The sequence below is a fragment of the Staurois parvus genome, unplaced genomic scaffold (genome assembly GCF_062004578.1).
Source record: "Staurois parvus isolate SC_StPar_1 unplaced genomic scaffold, SC_StPar_1.0 ptg000078l, whole genome shotgun sequence".
NCBI lineage: Eukaryota > Metazoa > Chordata > Amphibia > Anura > Ranidae > Staurois > Staurois parvus.
In genome coordinates this window covers 10,299,699-10,321,354 of record NW_028317874.1, presented here as the reverse complement: position 1 = coordinate 10,321,354, position 21,656 = coordinate 10,299,699, and the positions used below count along the sequence as shown (strand labels likewise).

The 21,656-nt window shown below is 38.7% G+C and overlaps 1 protein-coding gene and 1 long non-coding RNA gene across 2 annotated transcripts in view; both read right to left on the bottom strand.

The window, feature by feature from the left end:
• LOC149469259 (uncharacterized) overlaps positions 1–21,656 on the bottom strand; it is a 43,664-nt gene that overhangs the window by 9,511 nt on the left and 12,497 nt on the right. Inside the window, exon 5 of the long non-coding RNA XR_016311621.1 lies at positions 7,145–7,268. This is a non-coding gene — a long non-coding RNA (uncharacterized LOC149469259). The remainder of the gene's footprint in view (positions 1–7,144; positions 7,269–21,656) is intronic.
• On the bottom strand, positions 11,264–20,903 carry LOC149469260 (zinc finger protein ZIC 4-like). Its single transcript, XM_089669536.1, has 2 exons — positions 19,550–20,903; positions 11,264–12,471 (listed from the first exon to the last, which is right to left on the bottom strand). Exons 1-2 carry the CDS (start codon positions 20,703–20,705, stop codon positions 12,035–12,037), a joined length of 1,593 nt encoding a protein of 530 aa, XP_089525662.1. The 5' UTR covers positions 20,706–20,903; the 3' UTR covers positions 11,264–12,034.

Here is a 21,656-nt window from a genome sequence, read left to right as displayed (position 1 = left end):
TTGCAAACTTACTTTGTGAGGATTCCCATACATTGACTTCCTTGAATTCTGTGACACGAATTCACTCTGCCCTGTGAGTAGGCACTGCTGTGTCACACATTTCACAGAGTCTGCCTTCTAAACTACAGAGGTGCTAAGAGGAGGAGTTTCAGGAGGCTAAATAGATTTATCTCATTTCAGCTTTCGGCAGTTCTCAGAGGAAAATCATCTTCTCTGTCCCCGTTTATGATGCCAAGAACATGTGTTCTCAGAAGGATAAGAGAGGAAATATTTCTCCTCTGAGAACAGTTGAGATCTGTGTAGAAAGGGGGAGGACTGCCTGTGATCTCATGAGATATCGTGAGATTACAATGCAGCCGAGTTTAAAAAGTGAAACAAAGTTTAAAAGAGCATGTAATTGCATGAAAATAAGAAGCACTGACCACTGGTGCTTTTTTTAACATGCAGTTTTTTTTAAATAACATTTTGGCACATTGTTTAAATGTGTATTTTGGCTATTTTTTCTTTTGGCGCTTTTTAGCATGAATGTTGGCACTTTTATTAATGTGCATTCTGCTGTATTTAATGAACTACTTGTCAAATGGTCCATGTACATTAACACTGCTCAAAAAAATTAAAGGAACACTTGTTAATCCAAGTATAGCATCAAGTCAATTAAACTCCTGGGATATTATTATACATATTGATCTGGTCAGTTAAGTAGCAGAGGGGGTTGGTAATCAGTTTCATCTGCTTTGGTGTTAATGACATTAACAACAGGTGCACTAGATGGGCAACAATGAGAAGGCATGGTTTTACAGCTGGAGGCCACTGACATTTTTTTCCCTACTCATCTTTTCTGACTGCTTTTCAATAATTTTGCATTTGACTAGGGTCAGAGTCACTACTGGTAGCATGAGGTGATACCTGGACCCTACAGAGGTTGCACAGGCAGTCCAACTCCTCCAGGATGGCACATCAATACGTGCCATAGCCAGAAGGTTTGCTATGTCTCCCCGCACAGTCTCAAGAGCAGGGAGGAGATTCCAGGAGACAGGCAGTTACTTTAGGAGAGCTGGACAGGACCATAGAAGGTCCTTAACACATCAGCAAGACCGGTATCTGATCCTTTGTGCAAGGAGGAACAGGATGAGCAAATGACAGAACAGAGCTCTGTGTTGACAAACAGATAGCAGCGATGTGCTGGGTTTTTTTCCCTGTAAAGCAGGGAGTAAAAACAGGCATATCTCTTAGTACAACAACACACATTACACATTATTAAGCACACACCTAACCTTTTGATTTCCCCTAGATTTTAACCCGTTCCTAGCCAGTGTCATTAGTACAGTGGTAGTGTATAGTATTATCACTGATCGCTGTATTAGTGTCACTGGAGATGTCAGTGTCAGTCAGTTCCGGTCAGAATTCAATCCATCCATGGCTGGCTTTAGGCATGTTTTTTAAGCAGATTTTCTCCTGCCAGGAAAAAAAGGCATCCAGGGGAGCTGAGCAACTGCTCAGTGTGCATAAGGCCTTAAGCAGCCTATAGATTTTGCCATTTTCTTTCCATTCCACCATTTTATTTCCTTCCAAAAATTGCTAGATTCCCCCATCAACAAAGTCAGTGTTGATGGGGAAATTCCTCCTGCAGTGCTATTGTGTTCTGCCGGAAGAGAGCCTCCCCTGCTGGCAAAACACAGTGATCACTGCTGGCAGCTATAGATGCAGGCAGTGATCGCATGAAAAAAATCTGGCAGGCTGGATTGATGGATTGACTTCAGGACATTCAGCCTGTCCATAGATGGATCAAATCTTGGCTGGTCCTTGCTGAACTGGCCAAAATTCGACCCATCTACAACCAGATTTAGTATTTATTTGTAGATTTTCATTACTATACATTTCTAAAGGTACCTTTTGTTGTCATTTTTATGATATGGGTGAAGTTCCTCATTACTACTTATCAAGCTTATGGCTGATGTTTTGTAATGGCTTCCATAGATAGGAGGTTATCTTCACCAATTTCTGTTTATGCATCTCTGCCTGTTTGTATTGATATAAGCACACACACACGGGCAAGCTATGCGTGCATGTTTATGGAGACATCTCTCAGCGTTGAATCCTGTCTGTGCAACTGACCACCCTCTGATGTCAATGGTCAGCCTAGCTTTGTAATCACAGCCTAGCTCCTGTGGACAGATGACTGAGCAGGGAAATCCAAATCACTACTCCAGACACTTTTAAAGAAGAGACATTTGCAAGGCAGCCAATCTCCCTGTTGAAGAGGTTCACAGGGCAGAGAGGGATTAAACTTGTACTTTATCATCCCATTCTACACCTGCTCTCTAAATAGGGGTTTCACTAAACAACACGTACCCAGCAGTCACAAGACATTCTCATAGAGAGACTTTTCTATTCTTGTTTTAAATAGGCTTGTGCCATTGTGTCACCACTAGACTTATGAATAATATTAGGTTGGCAGTGTTCTAGATCTCTGAATATGATTATTGTTATTAGTAGTATAACAATGTATTTTAAAAATTCCATTAGGCACTGATTACAGTATAGGGGAATAATACAATACATGACTTGAAACGAATTAAGAGGGAGACAGTCTTTGACGGAACATATTCCAATCCACCGCATTGTAACATGCTCTATATAGGATTCATTACTTATTTCCTTTTGGATGAGTTATTACAAGAACACAACACCTTCTGAAGAATTCAAATTTGTAAATTAATTGACCTTCTATGCCAGGCCTGCCAACTGGCTCAAATCACTGATTCATTTCTAATTTTAAAAAAGCAAATTCACCTTCAAACCTAGCATTTTTGCAAAATAATTAGTTTTTTTTTTATATATATAAAGAGTGCTTTATATATGTGTGTGCCATTTGAGTAGTGACATACATTGTCATCAACACTATTTTTGGCAAACTCTATCAATAGTTTTTTTGTATTTGCTCTATTTTGGGCTGGTAAATATACCATTGAAATCTTTTTATCATACTTCCACCTAGCAGCACTCGGGTCGTTGATTCGAATTCCACCCTTGGCACTACCTGTCTGGAGTTCACGTTCTCCCTGTTCCTGTGAGGGTTTCCCCCAGGTACTTTGGTTTCCTCCCACATGCCAAAGACATGCTGGCAGGTTAATTGGCTTCTATCTAAATTGGCCCTAGTATGTGTGAATGTGAGTTAGGGACCTTAGATTGTAAACTCCTCAAGGGCAGGGACTGATGTGAATGTACAATATACATGTAAAGTGCTGTGTAAATTGACTGAGCTATTTAAGTACCTGTAATAAGTAAACTAATATCTATTGGACAAGTGAAAATAAAATATCTGTTCATCCATCCATCAATCTTGTGAGCAGATAACTTCCTGCACCATTTATCTCTCAACTGTTATCAGTTCCCTGCTATGTGTGGGGACTATAAAACACCTGACCCTGGTATGGAGAAGAGATGGAGTCCCGACTCACTCTCTGTCTTATAGAGACAACACTGCTCAGTATGGTTGTCACCCTGGGACAAAAGGGAATTAATGGCAGGATTACAAGGTTAACAGAAAGAGAAAAAGTGTAAAAAAGGAAAACTAATGCAGTCACCACTTCTTAGACCAAAGATTCTCAACCAGGGTTCCATGAAATCCTAAGGTTTAACAGAAGGAAGAGGCCAGGAGCACCATCAGGGACTCAAGAAGAGGAAGATGACATGTTTGTTATTAAAAAAAAAAACATTTCCTATTCTTGATATGTCCCTTCTGTACCATGTACTTGTATGGAAAAATATCCTGTTCTCTTTATAATGCTTCCTTTGTGTGAAAGACCTGGTGTTCCTGCCAGTCCTTCTGCTGTCCTTTTGAAAACTGACCACGCTAGGCAGGAGAGCGCACCATTTGTGTACCTTCAGGTAGCCATATTGCATTACATTTTACAGAAGATTACAGTGCTGCAAGAAAAGGAAAGGTGATTTTTAATATCATTCAATTACCATATGACTTGTAATGACTTGTATACGCTATATTAGGCTTTTTTTTCCCATGAAAGAGGAGTTAACCTTTAATTATTTTATTTAAGCCTCTTCAACCTACTGATCATGGTAATGTTTAATGAGAGTTAGGTCTAATAATTTTAGTGAGGGTTCCCTGAGACCTGAAAACTAATTTAAGGTTTTCACCACCATGATAAAAAGATTGAGAAAGGCTGTCTCGGACCAATAAGCTGCAATATTATCAATTTTGGTTCTTGAGTTTAAATATGATTATGTTCCACTTTTATCTGGTGCAACTGTGCATGGTAGCCAATCAGCTTCTACCTTCAGCTTGTTCAATTAAGCTTTGACAAAAAAAAAAAAAAACTGGAAGCTGATTGGTTTTTATGCAGAGCTGCACCAGATAATTGCACACTACAGTTCTAGTAAATCAACCCCGTGTCCAATATATATACACTCACTGGTCACTTTATTAGGTACACCTTGCTAGTGCTAAGAAAATACCCCTACACCATTACATCACCACTACCAGCCTGAACCATTGGTACAAGACAGGATGGATCCATGCTTTCATGTTTGCATCAAATTCTGACCCTACCATCTGATTGTTGAAGCTGAAATCGAATGTCCATTCTCCTCTTATCTCTGACATCAACAAGGCATTTTTGTCACTGGATATTTTCTCTTTTTCGAACCATTCCCTGGAAACCCTACAGATGGTTGTATGTGAAAATCCCAGTAGATCAGTTTTTGAAATACTCAGACCAGCACCAACAACCATGCCACATTCAATGTCACTTAAATCCCCTTTATTCCCCATTCTGGTGCTCAGTTTGAACTTCAGCAAGTTGTCTTTACCACGTCTACAAGCAAGGCTGCTGTTAGAAACCACGGGGCCCCATACAGCCAACCTGATAGCCCCCCCCCCAAAAAAAAAAACAGTTTACTATGCTTCAGTTATGAATGAGCACAGTGAGTGGTCAGTACTGATCACTCATTGTGCGTTCAGAAAAGAAAGGGGCTGGTAAATGTGACATATTTTCTGGACCCTTCTCCACCATGAAGGTCCCTGTTGTGTCCTTGCAGCTGCCAGTGGGAAGGAGAGAAGGGAAGCCGGCAGTACTGCGGGGGCACACAGGGGGACCTGGGCAGCAGGGGGAAATGTGGGGGTGCACAGGAATAGTGATGTCTGCGGCCGAGGGGCAATTACTGGAATCGATCCCCTGTATGGCTCTCTCTGCAGCAGCTAAAATCCAGTGGGAGGGAAAGGAGAAGAAGACAGCTTTCAGCTGCTGCAGAGGGAGCCACGCAGGGGATTGGTTCCAGTAATTGATGCCCCATTACCCTCCCTGCCCAAATCTAATTCACCCAGCTGTCTGGGCTCCGTACAGGAGGACTGGTGGTACCCCCTTATCCATGGCCCTGCCTATGCATTGAGTTCAGGGGTGGACTGACCATGTGGAAACTCGGGCACTGTCGAGGGGCCCGGGGTCAGTAGGGGGCCCAATGAGATGCCCCGATACCTTTTTTCATAGGCTTTTTTGAGTTTGTGCAAGGAAACAGGGGCCACATGATTCCCTATTGCCCGGGGACCCCATGAGTTGTCAGTCCACCCCTGATTGAGTTGCTGTCATGTGATTGCCAATTTGTGTTACCAAACAATTGAACGTTGAATGTTGGGCATTGAGTATATATATATATATTAGGCATGTGGGCTTGCACAAGTAAAAATAATAATAATATTTGTTATTAGCTGGGTATATGTAGCTGCCCCCCATCACTTGGCACATTGGGGTGAGAATGTTGGTGTCGGCTGGCTCTGTCACCATGAGATGACATAGATTACCAGGGTAGTGAGTGGCTTCTCAGCTAACTGGCTGCCTGGACTTCACAAACCGCTGATAAAGAACCTTGAACGTTTCATCAACGTTGTTAGGACAACAGGAAAGAATGTCTCAGATAATAACTCCCACTTCAAAGATTTCCCAGCTCAATAGAAGACGGACCATCCTTTTTATTCACCCGCATGAACTGCCACTAAAGGGAGTGAACTGTTTAGCTTTTTTTTTTTTTTTTTTTTGCCGTCGTGTTTATTTTTCTCCTATTCAGAAAGGTACTTGGATAAAATAAACAACACAATGACTTGCTCGTTGCCGTTATTGCCGGGTCTAGCTGCGCGGTGCAGCAGGGAAGAGGTTAAAGGGACCCAGGTGCGCTCCTGGCACCCAGAGAAGACCATCAGCCTGGCTGTCTGTGGGCACGACTGTAATAGTCCTCCTCCCTCCAGTCTATATACTACAAGGCTGTCCCACCCACCCAATTAGGTATTCGCTCATTCTATAATGTTGTTTGTTTTATATTGCCTTGTTTGCACATGGGGGGGGGGGGGTTACTAAAGCAATTTCACTGCTTAGGGGGGCTTTTTACATTCCTTTAGTTTTGTGTGTGTGTGTATATATATATATGTATATAATTTTATTTTTTATTTATTTATTTATTTGGGGTTCGTTTTTGTTTTTTAAACAACAGGCATGATAATATACCTAGTGGTATGTATAGCTAGAGGATGATTCGTAGTATTAAGCTAGCAAGAAGTCAAAGGTCAGTCCAAATGTATCTTAATAGACTGTGTCTTAAATGGAGTGTGCCTCCTTTGATGGCAGCTTGCTATTGCTCCTCTCATTACCATAGAGACCCTAACGTGCCATGCTGATGCACCATAAAACTCACACTTTCAACCCCAAAACCAGACCCCTTTGAACAACCCGAACTTGATTAGGCTTTTCTTCCATTCTTCTCCCTTAAAAACCATTTCCTTGCCTTTTGAAACTTGGCCATCAAATCAAAATGAATTCTCTGATCAGCGAAGAAAGCCCCAACAAAAGTTTCCTGACGCCTCAATTCAGGAGGCCCCCTTTTCTTCCCAACATTCTTCTCCATTTTTTATTATCATCTGGGACAAGTGCCCATTCGCGTGTTTTTTGTTTACTGGAAATTAAATGAAAATGATTTAGCTGGAGTCAAACAAAAATATATACGTGTACACACAAGAGAAAAAGGCTCCTTTATACGTAAATATTATGTCCTGGATGAATAGAATGGAGAGACTCCAGACTTGAGCCTTTCAAGAATTAAGTATGACTTGCCTATTGCCATAGAAATCCTAACTTACCATGAAGATTCACCGTTCAGAAGAATACTTCTTTGTAGAGGGAGAGGCTTTGATGTCTAAAGCATAATATTCAAGCTTTCAGCTGTGACTGTCTAGATTACCTTGAGAGCAACAGGGCAGACATCTGTAACAAGGAAATGAAAAATTAAAGGTGATTAGCCTATAGAAGCAAACAGTTTGAGAAATTCACACCCCCAAAGACAAGAATGGGAAGCAGATCTTATCTCTCATATGCAAAGTGCTCTGCAGATGCTCAGCACACATTTTCCATTCGTGGCCAGCAAGCCAGGCACCATTAGAAGAAGAGGAGGCAAGCTGGAGATTGGGAGATCTGTCCACATGGCTAGACCAGCTGATTTTACTTCTACACATGATGGGCCATCATTTCATAGAACACAAAATCAGCTTTTAGATTTTATAGACCATTGGTGTTCTTCTAACAGCCAACCCAAAAAGACAATAAAACCCACCAAGACATGTAGAGAAATATGTGGGTCAAACATCTCAGCAACTCAGAACCCTGGCTATAACATCTAATTGGGTTTAGGGATTTCATTTAATGCAGATTAGTTTAAGGTACCATGTTATTTTTTTTTATTTCCCCTTAGATGCAGAAAAATCAGCACCAGTTTATAAGGTCAGTGGAAATATTACTCATTTACTTCAAGCCTATTCTATAAAAATCTGTTAATATGTAGATGTTTTCCTGCCCACAAAGAATTGTGATCCCATTGAATGGTGTCGCCTTTTTCCTTTACTTAATCCGGCCATATATGGGTCGAATTCCAAAAGAATTTTCTTTCGAAAATCTTTTCTAAGAATTTTTGCAACCATTAGTGGGCCACATAAGGCTGGCCATACATTATACCATTTTCTTACAAATTTCTGTACAATTTCCTTTAGATTTACACATCAAGTATGTAGTGCAAGAGCTTGCCTAATTGAATACAATTGAAAGTGTTTAGATTTGACATCATATTATATGCTATTTGGTAAATCTAAAGGAAATTTGTATAATATATGGCCAGCCTTAAGCTGGCCATAGATGGGTCGAATTCCAGAAGAATTTTCTTTTGAAAGTCGTTTCTAAGAATTTTCATTCAAATTTTGTACCATTAGTGGGTGACATCAACAGCCAATTTTCATGCGACCATCGAATTTGAGTAATCGGGCATGTTGGAAATTTTTTGAAAACCGAATAAAATTCTAATCTATGATGGGAGATAGTGCAAAAAATATAATTGAAAAAGAAATGAGCATGAACTGTGACCTGGAAAGAAAAGAAAATTCTTGGCCACGAAAATTATTTTCTGTAGTAACCTGAGGTGAAATTAAAGGCTTGGTTGGTCGAATTTTGAAATCAATGGTGGTACCAATGGATTACAAAACTTCAAAATTTCTGATTTTCTAAAGAAAATTTGTTCGGAATTTGACCCATGTATGGTCTGCATTAGGGGCTGATTTACTAAAACTAGTGCACTCAGAATCTGGTGTATGGTAGCTAATCAGCTTCTAACCTCAGCTTGTTTGATTAAACTTTGACAAAAAAAAACATGGAAGCTGATTGGTTTCTATGTAGAGCTGCACCAGATTTTGCAAGCTCCACTTTTAGTAAATCAGCCCCCATGTCTCACCCACAATCAAATGGTTGTTAACATAGAAGAAGTACATGTGGTTCAAAGCTAAATGGGGGATCAGGTATGTTATTAGAGCATTAAACTCTTTTTGGAATAAAGGATTGGGAATAGTGGGCACCTATGTTCTGACTTTAACACAAATCCATGATTTCATGAGTTGATATATCATTTCCCCCAGGAATTCTCCAGGAAAGGCAAGCATTCAGCCCTTTTATTGTCATTTATTTACCCCCTCCTGCCAAATGTAGCTTTATATTAACATTTGAGAGTAGGTTCTCTATACACTCCAGTGCATATTATACCACTTGTCTGACTTAAGAGAAAGCAATAGTACACAACATAATATAACACAGTGCATAGTATACTACAGTTTGACTTTAAGACTTTAAGAGAAAGCTCTAATAGTATACTAAATGATATACTACAGTGCATAGTATACTACAGTTTGACTTTAAGACTTTAAGAGAAAGCTCTAATAGTATACTAAATGATATACTACAGTGCATAGTATACTACAGTTTGACTTTAGGAGAAAGCTCTAATAGTATACTACATAATATACTACAGTGCATAGTATACTACAGTTTGACTTTAAGAGAAAGCTCTAATAGTATACTACAAAATATACTACAGTGTATAGTATACTACAGTTTGACTTTAACAGATGGTACTAATAGTATACCACATAATACACCACAGCGCATAGTATACTACAGTTTGACTTTAACAGATGGTACTAATAGTGAACCACAAAATACACCACAGTGCATAGTATACTACAGTTTGACTTTAAGAGAAAGCACTAATAGTATATTACATAATATACCACAGTGCATAGTACACCACAGTTTGACTTTAAGAGGAAGCACTAATAATAGACCACAGTGCATTGTATAGCACAGTTTGACTTTAAGAGAAAGCACCAATAAAATACGTCATAGTGTAAGTGCAAAGTATAATATAGTTGTACTTTAGGGGAATGCACCAATAGTATACCACATAGTATACCCAATTGCACAGTATACCACAGTTGGACTGTGAGAGAAACCACCAATAGTATACCACACCACACAGTATACCACAGTGCATGGTATGTCAGTTTGACTTTAAGATAAACCACCATAAGTATACCACATATTATACCACAGTTTACCTTAAAAGAATGCACAAATAATATACCAGGTAGTATACCACAGTGAATAGTATATTACAGTCTGACTTGTGAGAAAGCACCAATAGAATACCACACAATATGCCACAGTGCATAATATGCCACCGTTTGACTTAAAAGAATTCACTAATAATATACCACATAGTATACCACAGTGCATAATATATTACAACCAGACTTACGAGAAAGCATCAATAGTATAGCACACAGTATACCACAGTGCATAATATGCCACAGTTTGGCTTAAAAGAAAGCACCAACAGTATACCTCGTAGTGTACCACAGTGTATAGTATATTACAGTCTGACATAAAAGAAAGCACCAAATATATACCATACGGTATACCACAGTGCATAGTATGCCACAATTTGACTTAAAAGAATACACCAATAATATACCACAGTAAAAGAATACATCAATAATATACTACATAGTATACCACAGTAAAATAATACACCAATAATATACTACATAGTATACCACAGTAAAATAATACACCAATAATATAACACATAGTATACCACAGTAGAAGAATTCAACAATAATATACTAAATAGTATACCACAGTAAAAGTAAGCACCAATAATATACCACATAGTATACCACAGTAACAAAATGTACCAATAATATACTCCATAGTATACCATAGTAAAAGAATGCACCAATAATATACTACATAGTATACCACAGTAAAATAAAGCACCAATAATATACCACATAGTATACCACAGTAACAAAATGCACCAATAATATACCACATAGTATACCATAGCAAAAGAATGCACCTATAATATACTGCATAGTATACCACAGTAAAAAAAATGCACCAATAATATACCACATAGTATACCACAGTAAAAGAATGCACCTATAATATACTACATAGTATACCACAGCAAAAGAATGCACCTATAATATACTACATAGTATACCACAGCAAAAGAATGCACCTATAATATACTACATAGTATACCACAGCAAAAGAATGCACCTATAATATACTACATAGTATACCACAGCAAAAGAATGCACCTATAATATACTACATAGTATACCACAGCAAAAGAATGCACCTATAATATACTACATAGTATACCACAGCAAAAGAATGCACCTATAATATACTACATAGTATACCACAGCAAAAGAATGCACCTATAATATACTACATAGTATACCACAGCAAAAGAATGCACCTATAATATACTACATAGTATACCACAGCAAAAGAATGCACCTATAATATACTACATAGTATACCCCATTGCATAGTATATCACAGTCTGACTTAAGAGAAAGCACCAATTCAGATTTCCTTGGTACAAAAAAAAAGTTTATTTTACAGTACATGAAATATGTTCTTGCAAGTCGCCCCTCTTTTGAAAAATCAGTAAGACGTCACAAACATGTGATAACTCTGTCTGTACAATACCGAATGTATAACATCACCGTGAACACCGCTTTTATAATAAAATAATGACACCTTCTATAGAACAGTCCATGCGGTCAGGTTTGGTCCCTTTGCATCCCAAATAAAAATAAAAAGAAGAAATCTATACACCAGCCTGCAGCCATCTGATCGCTCTGTATATACATTAGACTGACCATGACAACTAATAAAATACTTTCGTTGTTCTTTTATACAAAGCAGTAACAAAAGAAGGACAAAGTTTAAAAAAGCACTAGCACTGCAGCTAACAAAGATCTCGGAACACCGTGGGAGGGTGCATGGCAGACAGCAGTGGGCAGCGTTTGGGAACCTTCAATACAAGGACTTTGGCTCATTCATACGGTTTATCCTGAAGGGTGATCGATAATCAGAGAGGGCAGCAAATGCTCAATATTGGGCTTTCTGATTAAACACGGGATGGGTAGAATTTTATTTGTCCAAAGTTTTAACAGACACTCACACACATATAGCTTTGAATTTGTGTCCAGGTCCCACGTGCATTGATGCTAGCCACCAGTCCCATTCATTAGCCCACTCCCTACTCCATAACAGGCACAGACAAGGGCGATCTCTGCAGTCATTAGAAAACACAGTATTTCTCATCAGCAAGTTGCATTGGGCTGAGAGGAGTCCTAGTAATTGGGCCTAGAGTCACAGTTATTGTAGGAAGCCTTTCGATGCTCAGGGGAAGGAGTGTGGCTAGGGGGGGTAGGGATGCCACTTGCCCCTGAGCCTTGGCACACATACCATTCACTCAGGTTGGCCTGGGTGGAGGAGGACAGGCGCTCAGTGTGGGAGGAGGTGGCAGCAGGGTCCTGTCCTGAATCAGAAGATGGGGACACCAGGGATGGGATGGAGGATTCATAGCCTGAGCTGGGAGGTGGAGATTTGCAGTGCACTTTCATATGTTTCCTCAATGAGCTGGGATGGGTGTACGATTTGTCGCAGCCTCTCACTTTACAGTTATACGGTTTGTCGCTGGTGTGGACGTGGGAATGTTTCTTTCTGTCGCTGCTGTTGGCAAAGCGTCTGTCGCAGCCTTCAAACTCGCACTTAAAGGGTTTCTCCCCTAAAAGACAAAGCACAGCATGTAAGAATTTCAAGAATCTCAATCAGCGTACATGAGCCACTGAAACAAGCATCATTCTTACTCATCCTTTATTTAGCATCAGTTCTCTAGCTTGCTACATTGGTCACACTTTTCTTTAGACCCCATTCACACTTGAGCGTTTTTCAGCTCAAAGCTGGACGCTCAGAAACCCTCAACAAGTAAAATCCCATTATTTCCAATGGCCCCTGTTCACACTGCAGTGTTTTGTCACCTGTAGAAAAATGCCTGTTGCTCAAAAAAGTACTTGTGCTACTTTTTGGGCAGATGTGACCGTTTTGTCCCCATAGACTTGAGTGGAAAACAACTAAACAGTGAGAATGAGCATTGTTTCAAGCGTTTTTTTTTTCAGGCGTTTCAAGCTCAAACAGCAGCTATTTCTATTGACCACAGCAAAAATGCCTAAATGAAAAATGCCTGAAAAAACGCATATATTTACAAATCTGCTAAAAAAAACACTCAAAAACGCCTGAACAAAAAAACATTTGAAAAACTGCCTGAAAAACATTTAGATCCTGTTCACACTTGACCGTTTTTCACCTCAACACTCAAAAATGCTCAACAAGTAAAATCCCATTATTTCCAATGGCCCCTGTTCGCACTGGAGCGTTCTGTCTCCTATAGCAAAATACCTGTCTTTCAAAAAAGTACTTGCGCTACTTTTCAGGCAGATGTCCCTATAGACTTGAATGGAAAATGCCTGCACAGTGAGGGTGAGCGTTTTTTTCAGGCGTTTTAAGCTAAAACAGCAGCTATTTCTCATTTCTATTGGCCACAGCAAAAATGCCTGAAAAAAACGCCTATAATATTTGCAGATCTGCTAAAAAAACGCCAAAAAATGCCTAAAAAATGCTTAGCTCACACACACACACACGCACACACACACACACAATATTAACGGTTACATTCGTCCATTTCCAGAACTGCATTAAAAGAATGACGTAATTAGCAGATAACATATGATATCAGCATGTACTACCAACACTAATGGTGATTCTAACAGACTTATCAAATCATACCTCCATCAGCAGAAGGAGATTATTACAATTGGGAAGAGGAACATTAGCACAAAGCAAGTGTTGTTACTAATAACAGTCAGGTATGGAAATCTGGTTGGTTGCTATAAACAACTCTAGTTTTGTGTTCTTTTTTTCTGGTTTTAGTGAATAATACCCAATTATAGCTTCCAAATGACTTTGTGATCAGAGGCAAGTACATTCAAATGACCAATGTTATGTTTCCTGCCCCATGCTCTGAATGTCTCATGTGCAGGTTGTAGTGTGGGGGTACCATACAGGTAGACTGCACTGCCTAGTGCCTAGAAACAGTAACCTACAGCAACCACAAGGTTTCTTAAGAGCTGTGAAAATGTGGAATAGAGTTGGTTCTGGCCAGCTCAGTGGATTGCTGTAAAAAAGGCCTGGGTTCTTTCTTGGATACACAGAATATAAATTGGATACCAACATTTGTAGGTAGAGTTGATCCAGGGAATATCCAATTGCCTCTCGGGGGATCAGGAAGGAATTTTTTTCCCCTGCTGGAGCAAATTGGATCATGCTTTGCTGGGTTTTTTTTTCCTTCCTCTGGATCAAGTGTGGGTGTAGGATTATAACTATTTTTTTCTTATTTTTTTAATGGTTGAACTGGATGGGCTTTTGTCTTTTTTTCAGCCAGACTAACTATGTAACAATGCAGTTTACACCAGTTTAGGGGTCTCTTTCTGGGAAGTGGGGGAGAGGAGATTGGCATATCCTGCACACTTCTGCACTCTCCACCAGTGGATTTCACATTCATAAAGATGAAGCATTTTTTGTGAAGCCCTTTAAGTCCTAATGCTGATAATTGTGACGTTCTGAACTTGCAATCTGTATTACTTATCTCTACCACATTTATTTATTTATTTTCAAAAGTGTTGGAAGCCTGTGACCCCATCAGAAATCATTGTTCAATGGTCCTGGCTGGGTGGATAGTTACCAAAGGTTATTTATCATCATTGCTCCTTGCATGGTTTTATTAGATGAACTTGTACTGTATTCTCAGAGGGAAGGCACATAACCGTATTACCAATGCAGGGGTCACTAGCACTGCACAAAAATCATATTTAAACCTCCTCTGTTGTTACACAAGGGACGGATTTACTATTGGCTCACTGAATAAAGGAGACATTTATCCTTAATGCCTCCTACCAACACTGCCTGATTGAAGGGAAACCAGGATCTCTGGCTGGCCAACATTTACAGCTCCATGCACACTGGGCTTAAAAAAAAAAACGCCAGTTCCCTTGGCAGAAAAAAATGCTGATTAGCATTTAGGCGAGTTTTTGGAGCGTTCGCATTTTTTCTGCCAGAAAGCTCCATTCAATAAACGCAAGGGTTTTTTTTTCCTGCATCCAAACTCTGAGCTTAAAATATGACTTTAATCATCCTAATGTACATGGACACATAGGATAACACTGAGCTGCTTCTACAGGCGAAACATACTCGTGAAGAAGCAGCAATTTTTAAGCCAGTGTGCATGGATAATAGACTTTAAGACTCCTTGGACAGTACTTGGAGCATTACAGCTTCAGCACAAGCAGAAGGAAGGGTCCTGGTTTGGATGTAGAACCCTCTTGGGGTCCCAAATTTTAACTGACTCTGTATATTGTCATGTGCTACTAACAGGATCCACAGAGACATCCCTAAACTCTTTATGGCTTATTATTATTATGATTATTATTTATACAAAGTGTGCTAGAAAAAAAGATGCCTTATTGTACACAACCACCAATCAAAAAGCTTTTAGAACTGTCAGCTCTGCATTGACAGTGGGAATCTGACTGGTTGTTATAAGTAAAAATAAACATCAGTTGATGGGACCGATTTACTAAAGACAGAATTTCTATAGGCTGTGCTCCCTTCAATAATACAGATTAATGTAACATTTATTTCTTTATTTTTTAATGTGATAGTATATTTGAAGCCAGTAGAGACTAGAATAAAATAGCTCCCACCTGAGCTGAATTAGGCTCAATTCTCATAACTATGATGTAGAACAAAGATAAGATCTTTATGTCAGCCACGTGACTGTAATTTAAAAATCTCATTGGCCTTCGCTTAAAACAACTGTCACTCTGAAAATAAGCATCCTTATCCCAGTGCTTTGTGAATGGAGCCTATTCTCTGATACAACACACGTGGCCTAGCTTGGCTTGTTTGTGTGCTAGGCCTGGCTTTTCCCTGTATTTATTTTGCTGTGTCTGGCAATGTGTAATAACTCCTAGCTTCCCCATGATTCAGACAGTACATTTTGAGCTGCAGCCATTTCCCACACAGCCCTGGTGTAGTGACATCCCCATCCCTGCACACAATGCTCCAACCTCCAGTCTACACAGACTGGCAGGCTAAACGCTGAGCTGATCTCCATCTGCTCTGCTTAAATACCAGTCAAGCATATTATAAAATGATATCCCGGCTCTAACTTGAGAATCTCATGGGAAAATCATCCACGTTAATGTGTGAGATTGTGAAGAGTATTTTAATATCTCGCCACAACAGTGTCTGCCCAGAAATACCCCATCCCATTCAGCACTGCTGTCTGTGCTGGTGACATTCCACTTACCAGCAGTAAACACTAAGCTTTCCTTGTCAGCATGCTTTAATATTCAATAGAGCTATTAAATGATAACTAATGCTGAGGGAGAGAAGATTGCAAGACAAATAAGAAAACAGGAAACACTTGTCAGCTACAAATAAGCGATCAGGGACTGGGATCTTCTAAAAAGGCGAAAAGTTTGCGAGGGGGGGGGGGGAAGCAAAGAAGTTCAAAGGAAAACATTCCTTCAACTTCACTCAGAGGGATTCATCCCTATAATGTCAGAGAGAGAAACATCATAACTTGTCCTTTATGTACAGAGAAATACACAATCATATACTGCAATATCTTGATGGAGATGTGATATATGTATATGTACTTACACATATATTTAATGGCTTTATGGTAATATGATCATACATATATGTACACAGTCATATATTGTAATATCTTTATGAGATGTGATCATAAATATATATACTATCACATACATTTTAATAGCTTTATGGTAATATGATCATACATATATGTACACAATCATATATTGTAATATCTTTATGAGATGTGATCATACATATATGTACACAATCATATATTGTAACATCTTTTTTTAAAAGTGTGGTCATACATACATGCACATATATACATTGTAATATTTGTATAGATATATGATCATATCTATATACATAAACTGTAACATCTTTTTATATAATTATGTACATAATAATATTGTAATATCTTTATAGAGATAGGATCATGCATAAATGTACATATATACATTGTAGTGTTTATATAGAGATATGATCATACATATATATACATATATACTGTAATATTCCTATAGAGATAGGATCATACATATATGTTCTTATACTGTAAGTTCCCTATAGACATAGGATCATACATATATATACCTATACCATAATATCCCTAAAGAGATAGAATCACACTTATATGTACATATACTTTAATATCTCTATAGAAATAGGATCATACATATATGTACCTATACCATAATATCCCTATAGAGAAATGATCACACATATATGTAAATATACTGTAATATCCGTATAGAGATAGGATCACACATATATGTACCTATACTATAATATCCCTATAGAGAAAGGATCACACATATATGTACCTATACTATAATATCCCTATAGAGAAAGGATCACACATATATGTACCTATACTATAATATCCCTATATAGATAGGATCACACATATATGTACATATACTGTATTATCCCTATAGAGATAGGATCACACATATATGTACATATACTGCAATATCCCTATAGAGATAGGATCACACATATATGTACATATACTGCAATATCCCTATAGAGATAGGATCACACAGATATGTACATATACTGTAATTTCCCTACAGAGATAGGATTATACATATATGTATATAAACTGCACTATCTTAATAGAGATAGGATCATGCATACATGTACATATATTGCTATATTGTAATATCTATATAGGAATTGGACACACACACATTATATATATATATATATATATATATATATATATATAAAATCTTCGTATATATATATTTATTATTATTATTATTATTTTTAGTTTATTTATTTTTTATTTATTTATTTTTTTGTCCAGATAGTTTTTTTTTACTGGAGAGAAATGGAGGGAAATCTGCACTTTCCTCTCTTTCTAGTGAACGTTTGTAACTGTTTCCTGAATCATTTGCAACAAATTAAAAGCACAATCCCACTTCCTTCTTTATTCCCCAGCACTTCTAAACGCTGAAAAGAAAATGAGGGTTGTAAAGAGCCTGCAGGATTATAACGCAGGCTAATTCATCACCAGAGAGATAAAACTTGCATCTGTGTATAACAATAAAGCAAAAACTCCCCATATTCTGCCCCCAGAGCCTGGAGTTTGCTGCTCAGATTTGCTTTGGAGGATGGTGATGTTCTGCATGGCAAACTCCAGAAGAGGAGATGAGCGGAGAAAGTTTGTTTACTTAGGAGACAGCCTGTCATCAAAGGCAACATGTTCTCCAAGATGCATAGCACCTGTTCACAACTAGCAGCAAAACTGCGAATTTGTCATTTCTTATAAATGGGATGGAATGCAAAGCGATCAGATGAGGAAAAACAAGAGAGAGAAACGCCGAGGGCTTCAAGATGAGCTGGAAACACGTGTATAGGTGAAGTTCTAGCCCTGATGAATGGGGTAAAGTACTGGAAATATTACATACAAGTGTGTGTGTGTGTGGGGGGGGGGGGGGGGGGGCATCGTTAGAAAAGTGATGGCAATAAAAGTTACAAAAGACATTGCAAAAAGAAAAAAATGTAAAGAATTTTTTTTATAAATATATATATATATATATATATATATATATATATATATATATATATATATGTAAACACTCTCATTCTCTTTTTCTCTCTATATATATATCTATATACTTATAGCTATATATAGATACACACACACTACTTATATACTCTCTCTCACTATATATATATATATATATATATATATATATATATATATATATATATAAATAGATAGATAGATAGATAGATAGATAGATAGATAGATAGATAGATAGATGTGTGTGTGCACTTATATACTCTCTCTCTCTCTCTCTCTCTCTCTTTAAATATATGTATAAAAGTAAACGCACACACATATATATATATATATATATATATATATATATATATATACTACGTATATACTCTCTCTACATATATGTATAAAGGTAAACACACACACACATATATATATATACACTACTTATATACTCTCTCTAAATATATGTATAAAAGTAAACACACATATATATACGCACTACTTTCTCTCTCTCTCTCTCTCGAGGGAGAGACCTACCTATCTACCTACACACAGTGTCTATTTATAGACACTATACTATATATAACATTATACACTATACTAATATATATAAACAAATGTCTCTTAGATAATATGAAGCCTCCCTAAAGCACAGCAATACCCAGAAAATGTCCTTTCTATTTATATCACAGACACAGAGGAATAAGACAGTTGTCAGACTGAATTCTAACTGAATATATTCAGCTCTCACCGCCCCAGTAATCCATATTTAATAGTTTATCTTGACCATAAAATCCCATTTGTGATGCTGGTATAAATTGCTTAGATTTTTTTTTTTTCATAAATATTAATTAGGCTGAATGAAAGTTTACAACCACGTGTACGAATGTATTTACTCCCTTTTTCCCCCCTAGCTTGATTCATTTCCAATCCCCAGAGCTTTAAATCAATCAGGTCACAAGATGGAAGCGGTCATAAAGCATCTCTGGGGATTATAATCAATTTATTTATATGGCCACTTAAAGCTGCGCGTAGTAAAAGGCGATGCAATGTGGCACTAAAAGTAAAGTGTCTCTAATATATCAAAAGCTGAGAATCGCATGCATAGATAGGAGAGGCTGCTACTGACCTGTATGAGTCCTTTTGTGGATTTTCAGGTTTTCTGACCTGGCAAAGACTTTCCCACAGCCAGGGAAGGGGCAGGGGAAGGGTTTTTCCCCCGTGTGGACTCTGATGTGGTTGACCAGTTTGTATTTGGCTTTGAAAGGCTTGCCTTCTCTAGCGCACTCCTCCCAGAAGCAGATGTGGCTGGACTGCTCGGGTCCTCCAACGTGCTCCACCGTGACATGGGTGACCAGCTCGTGCATGGTGCTGAAAGTTTTGGAGCAAAGTTTTTTGGGCAGTTGCTCCTCTTCTATCCACTTGCAGATGAGTTCTTGTTTGATCGCCTGCCTCATGTATCGGAAGAAGGCTCCTGGTCCGTGGTGAGGAGCTAGGTTCATATTCAAGTTCATGCCAGCGTAGCCTTGAAGAGAAGCGGAGGAGAAAGGATCTGTCCTAGACACTGATTGAGTGAAATGATCAGACCTGCTGCTGTACATATCTCCAGGTAGCCCCAATCTTATCTGTCCGTTTAGAGGCTGGCCACCTGGGGTTGCATGGGAATGGTGCTCATGATGAGGTCCAGAGAAGTAGGGATGGTTTCCAGGCTCCGCGTGGTGGCCATGCTGCCCAGGGTAGCTACCTGTCGTTGAGACAAACATGCCATGGTGAGAGGTTGCCGCAGAGTGTTGATCACTCAGCCCTGGCATCACTTGAACTGTCAGATCCCTACCTATTAGAAAGTCCCTACCTGCAGGGATAGACTGAGCTGTGTAGGAGACAGCTGCTGAGGGAGCCGGGACAAATGCTCCTGGTGGACTGGAGGCAGCCTCAGCCTGGCCTGCCATATGATGGTGGTGGTGGTGCTGCTGCTGGTGGTGGTGATGGTGGTGGTGCTGGTGGTTATGGGCAGGGCTGAGTTTGAGGGCCGCTGGATGGTGCCCCATGTGTTCTGGCCGGAATGCAGGACTTGGCCCTAGGCGAGAATCAGCAGCATACTCCCCAGGGTGCACATGAGCCATTGAGTGGGAATGACCCACGTACCCCGGGAAGCCTGTCATAGTCTGAGGGGGGTGGTGGTGGTGAGGAGGAGGATGATGATGATGATGGTGATGATGATGATGAGCCCCTGCCAAGTCTACTATTCTCAGCGCCGGGTTCCGTTTGGAGAATGCAGGGTCCATCACTGTGTTCCCCAAAGCCTCCACACTTATTGCAGCTAATTCTACAATCACCTGTCTGTGGGAAAAGAATAAAATAAAAACTTTTTTTTTCCCAAAAGTTTTTTCAAGTTTTTTTTTTTCTTTTATGTCTAAGTGGAATCCCCTACGCTTGAGAAGCAGCAGCAGGAAGCATTGAGGCACTGAATAGAGATTCACAGACACTGCTACTGCCCAGAGAGCTCAACAATAACCGCTCTCTATGATTGGCTATCTCCACATGATTGACGTCACCACTGACAGGTCCTGCTGGAGACTGAATGGATTAGGAGGGGGGAGACTCGGGACTGCGCCTGCGCACAGCTGGGCACCAAGCCTTGCTCCCCCCTCTCACAAACAACACTGTTGCCTGGTGTTTTCAGACACGCTTTTTTCTTTTCTTTTTTTTTTTTTTGTTGTTCAAACGGACCAAAATTTGATAGCTAAAAACGTAGAAGAAAATATTTTTACTAGGCACAACTAAACTACTTTTGCTTATTTTTTTATTTTTTTTGCTAATGTACATTTTAAGATTCTGTGCCAATTCTATGTGGATGCCAAGGCTATTGTTTGATGTGACTTACCAGCAGCTGTCATTGTTTTCTTTAAACTGTTAGAAAGCATTCATTTCCAAAATATGGAGGTATACAGAGATCTTGAATTTTACTATATTTTATTATTTTTTTTATAACAAGCGAAATATTATGCATGCAAATTCTTTTTTTAATATGAAGTACTAGATGGAGATAGTGGACCAGTGTTTGTGTTATCACTTGCAACAAAAATAAATATATAAATAAAATTAAATAATACATATAAAAATAAATTTTATATATATATATATATATATATATATATATATATATATATATATATTGTAAGCTCTAACGAGCGTGGTCCTCTGTTTACTTTTGTACCAAATTGTATTGTAACTGT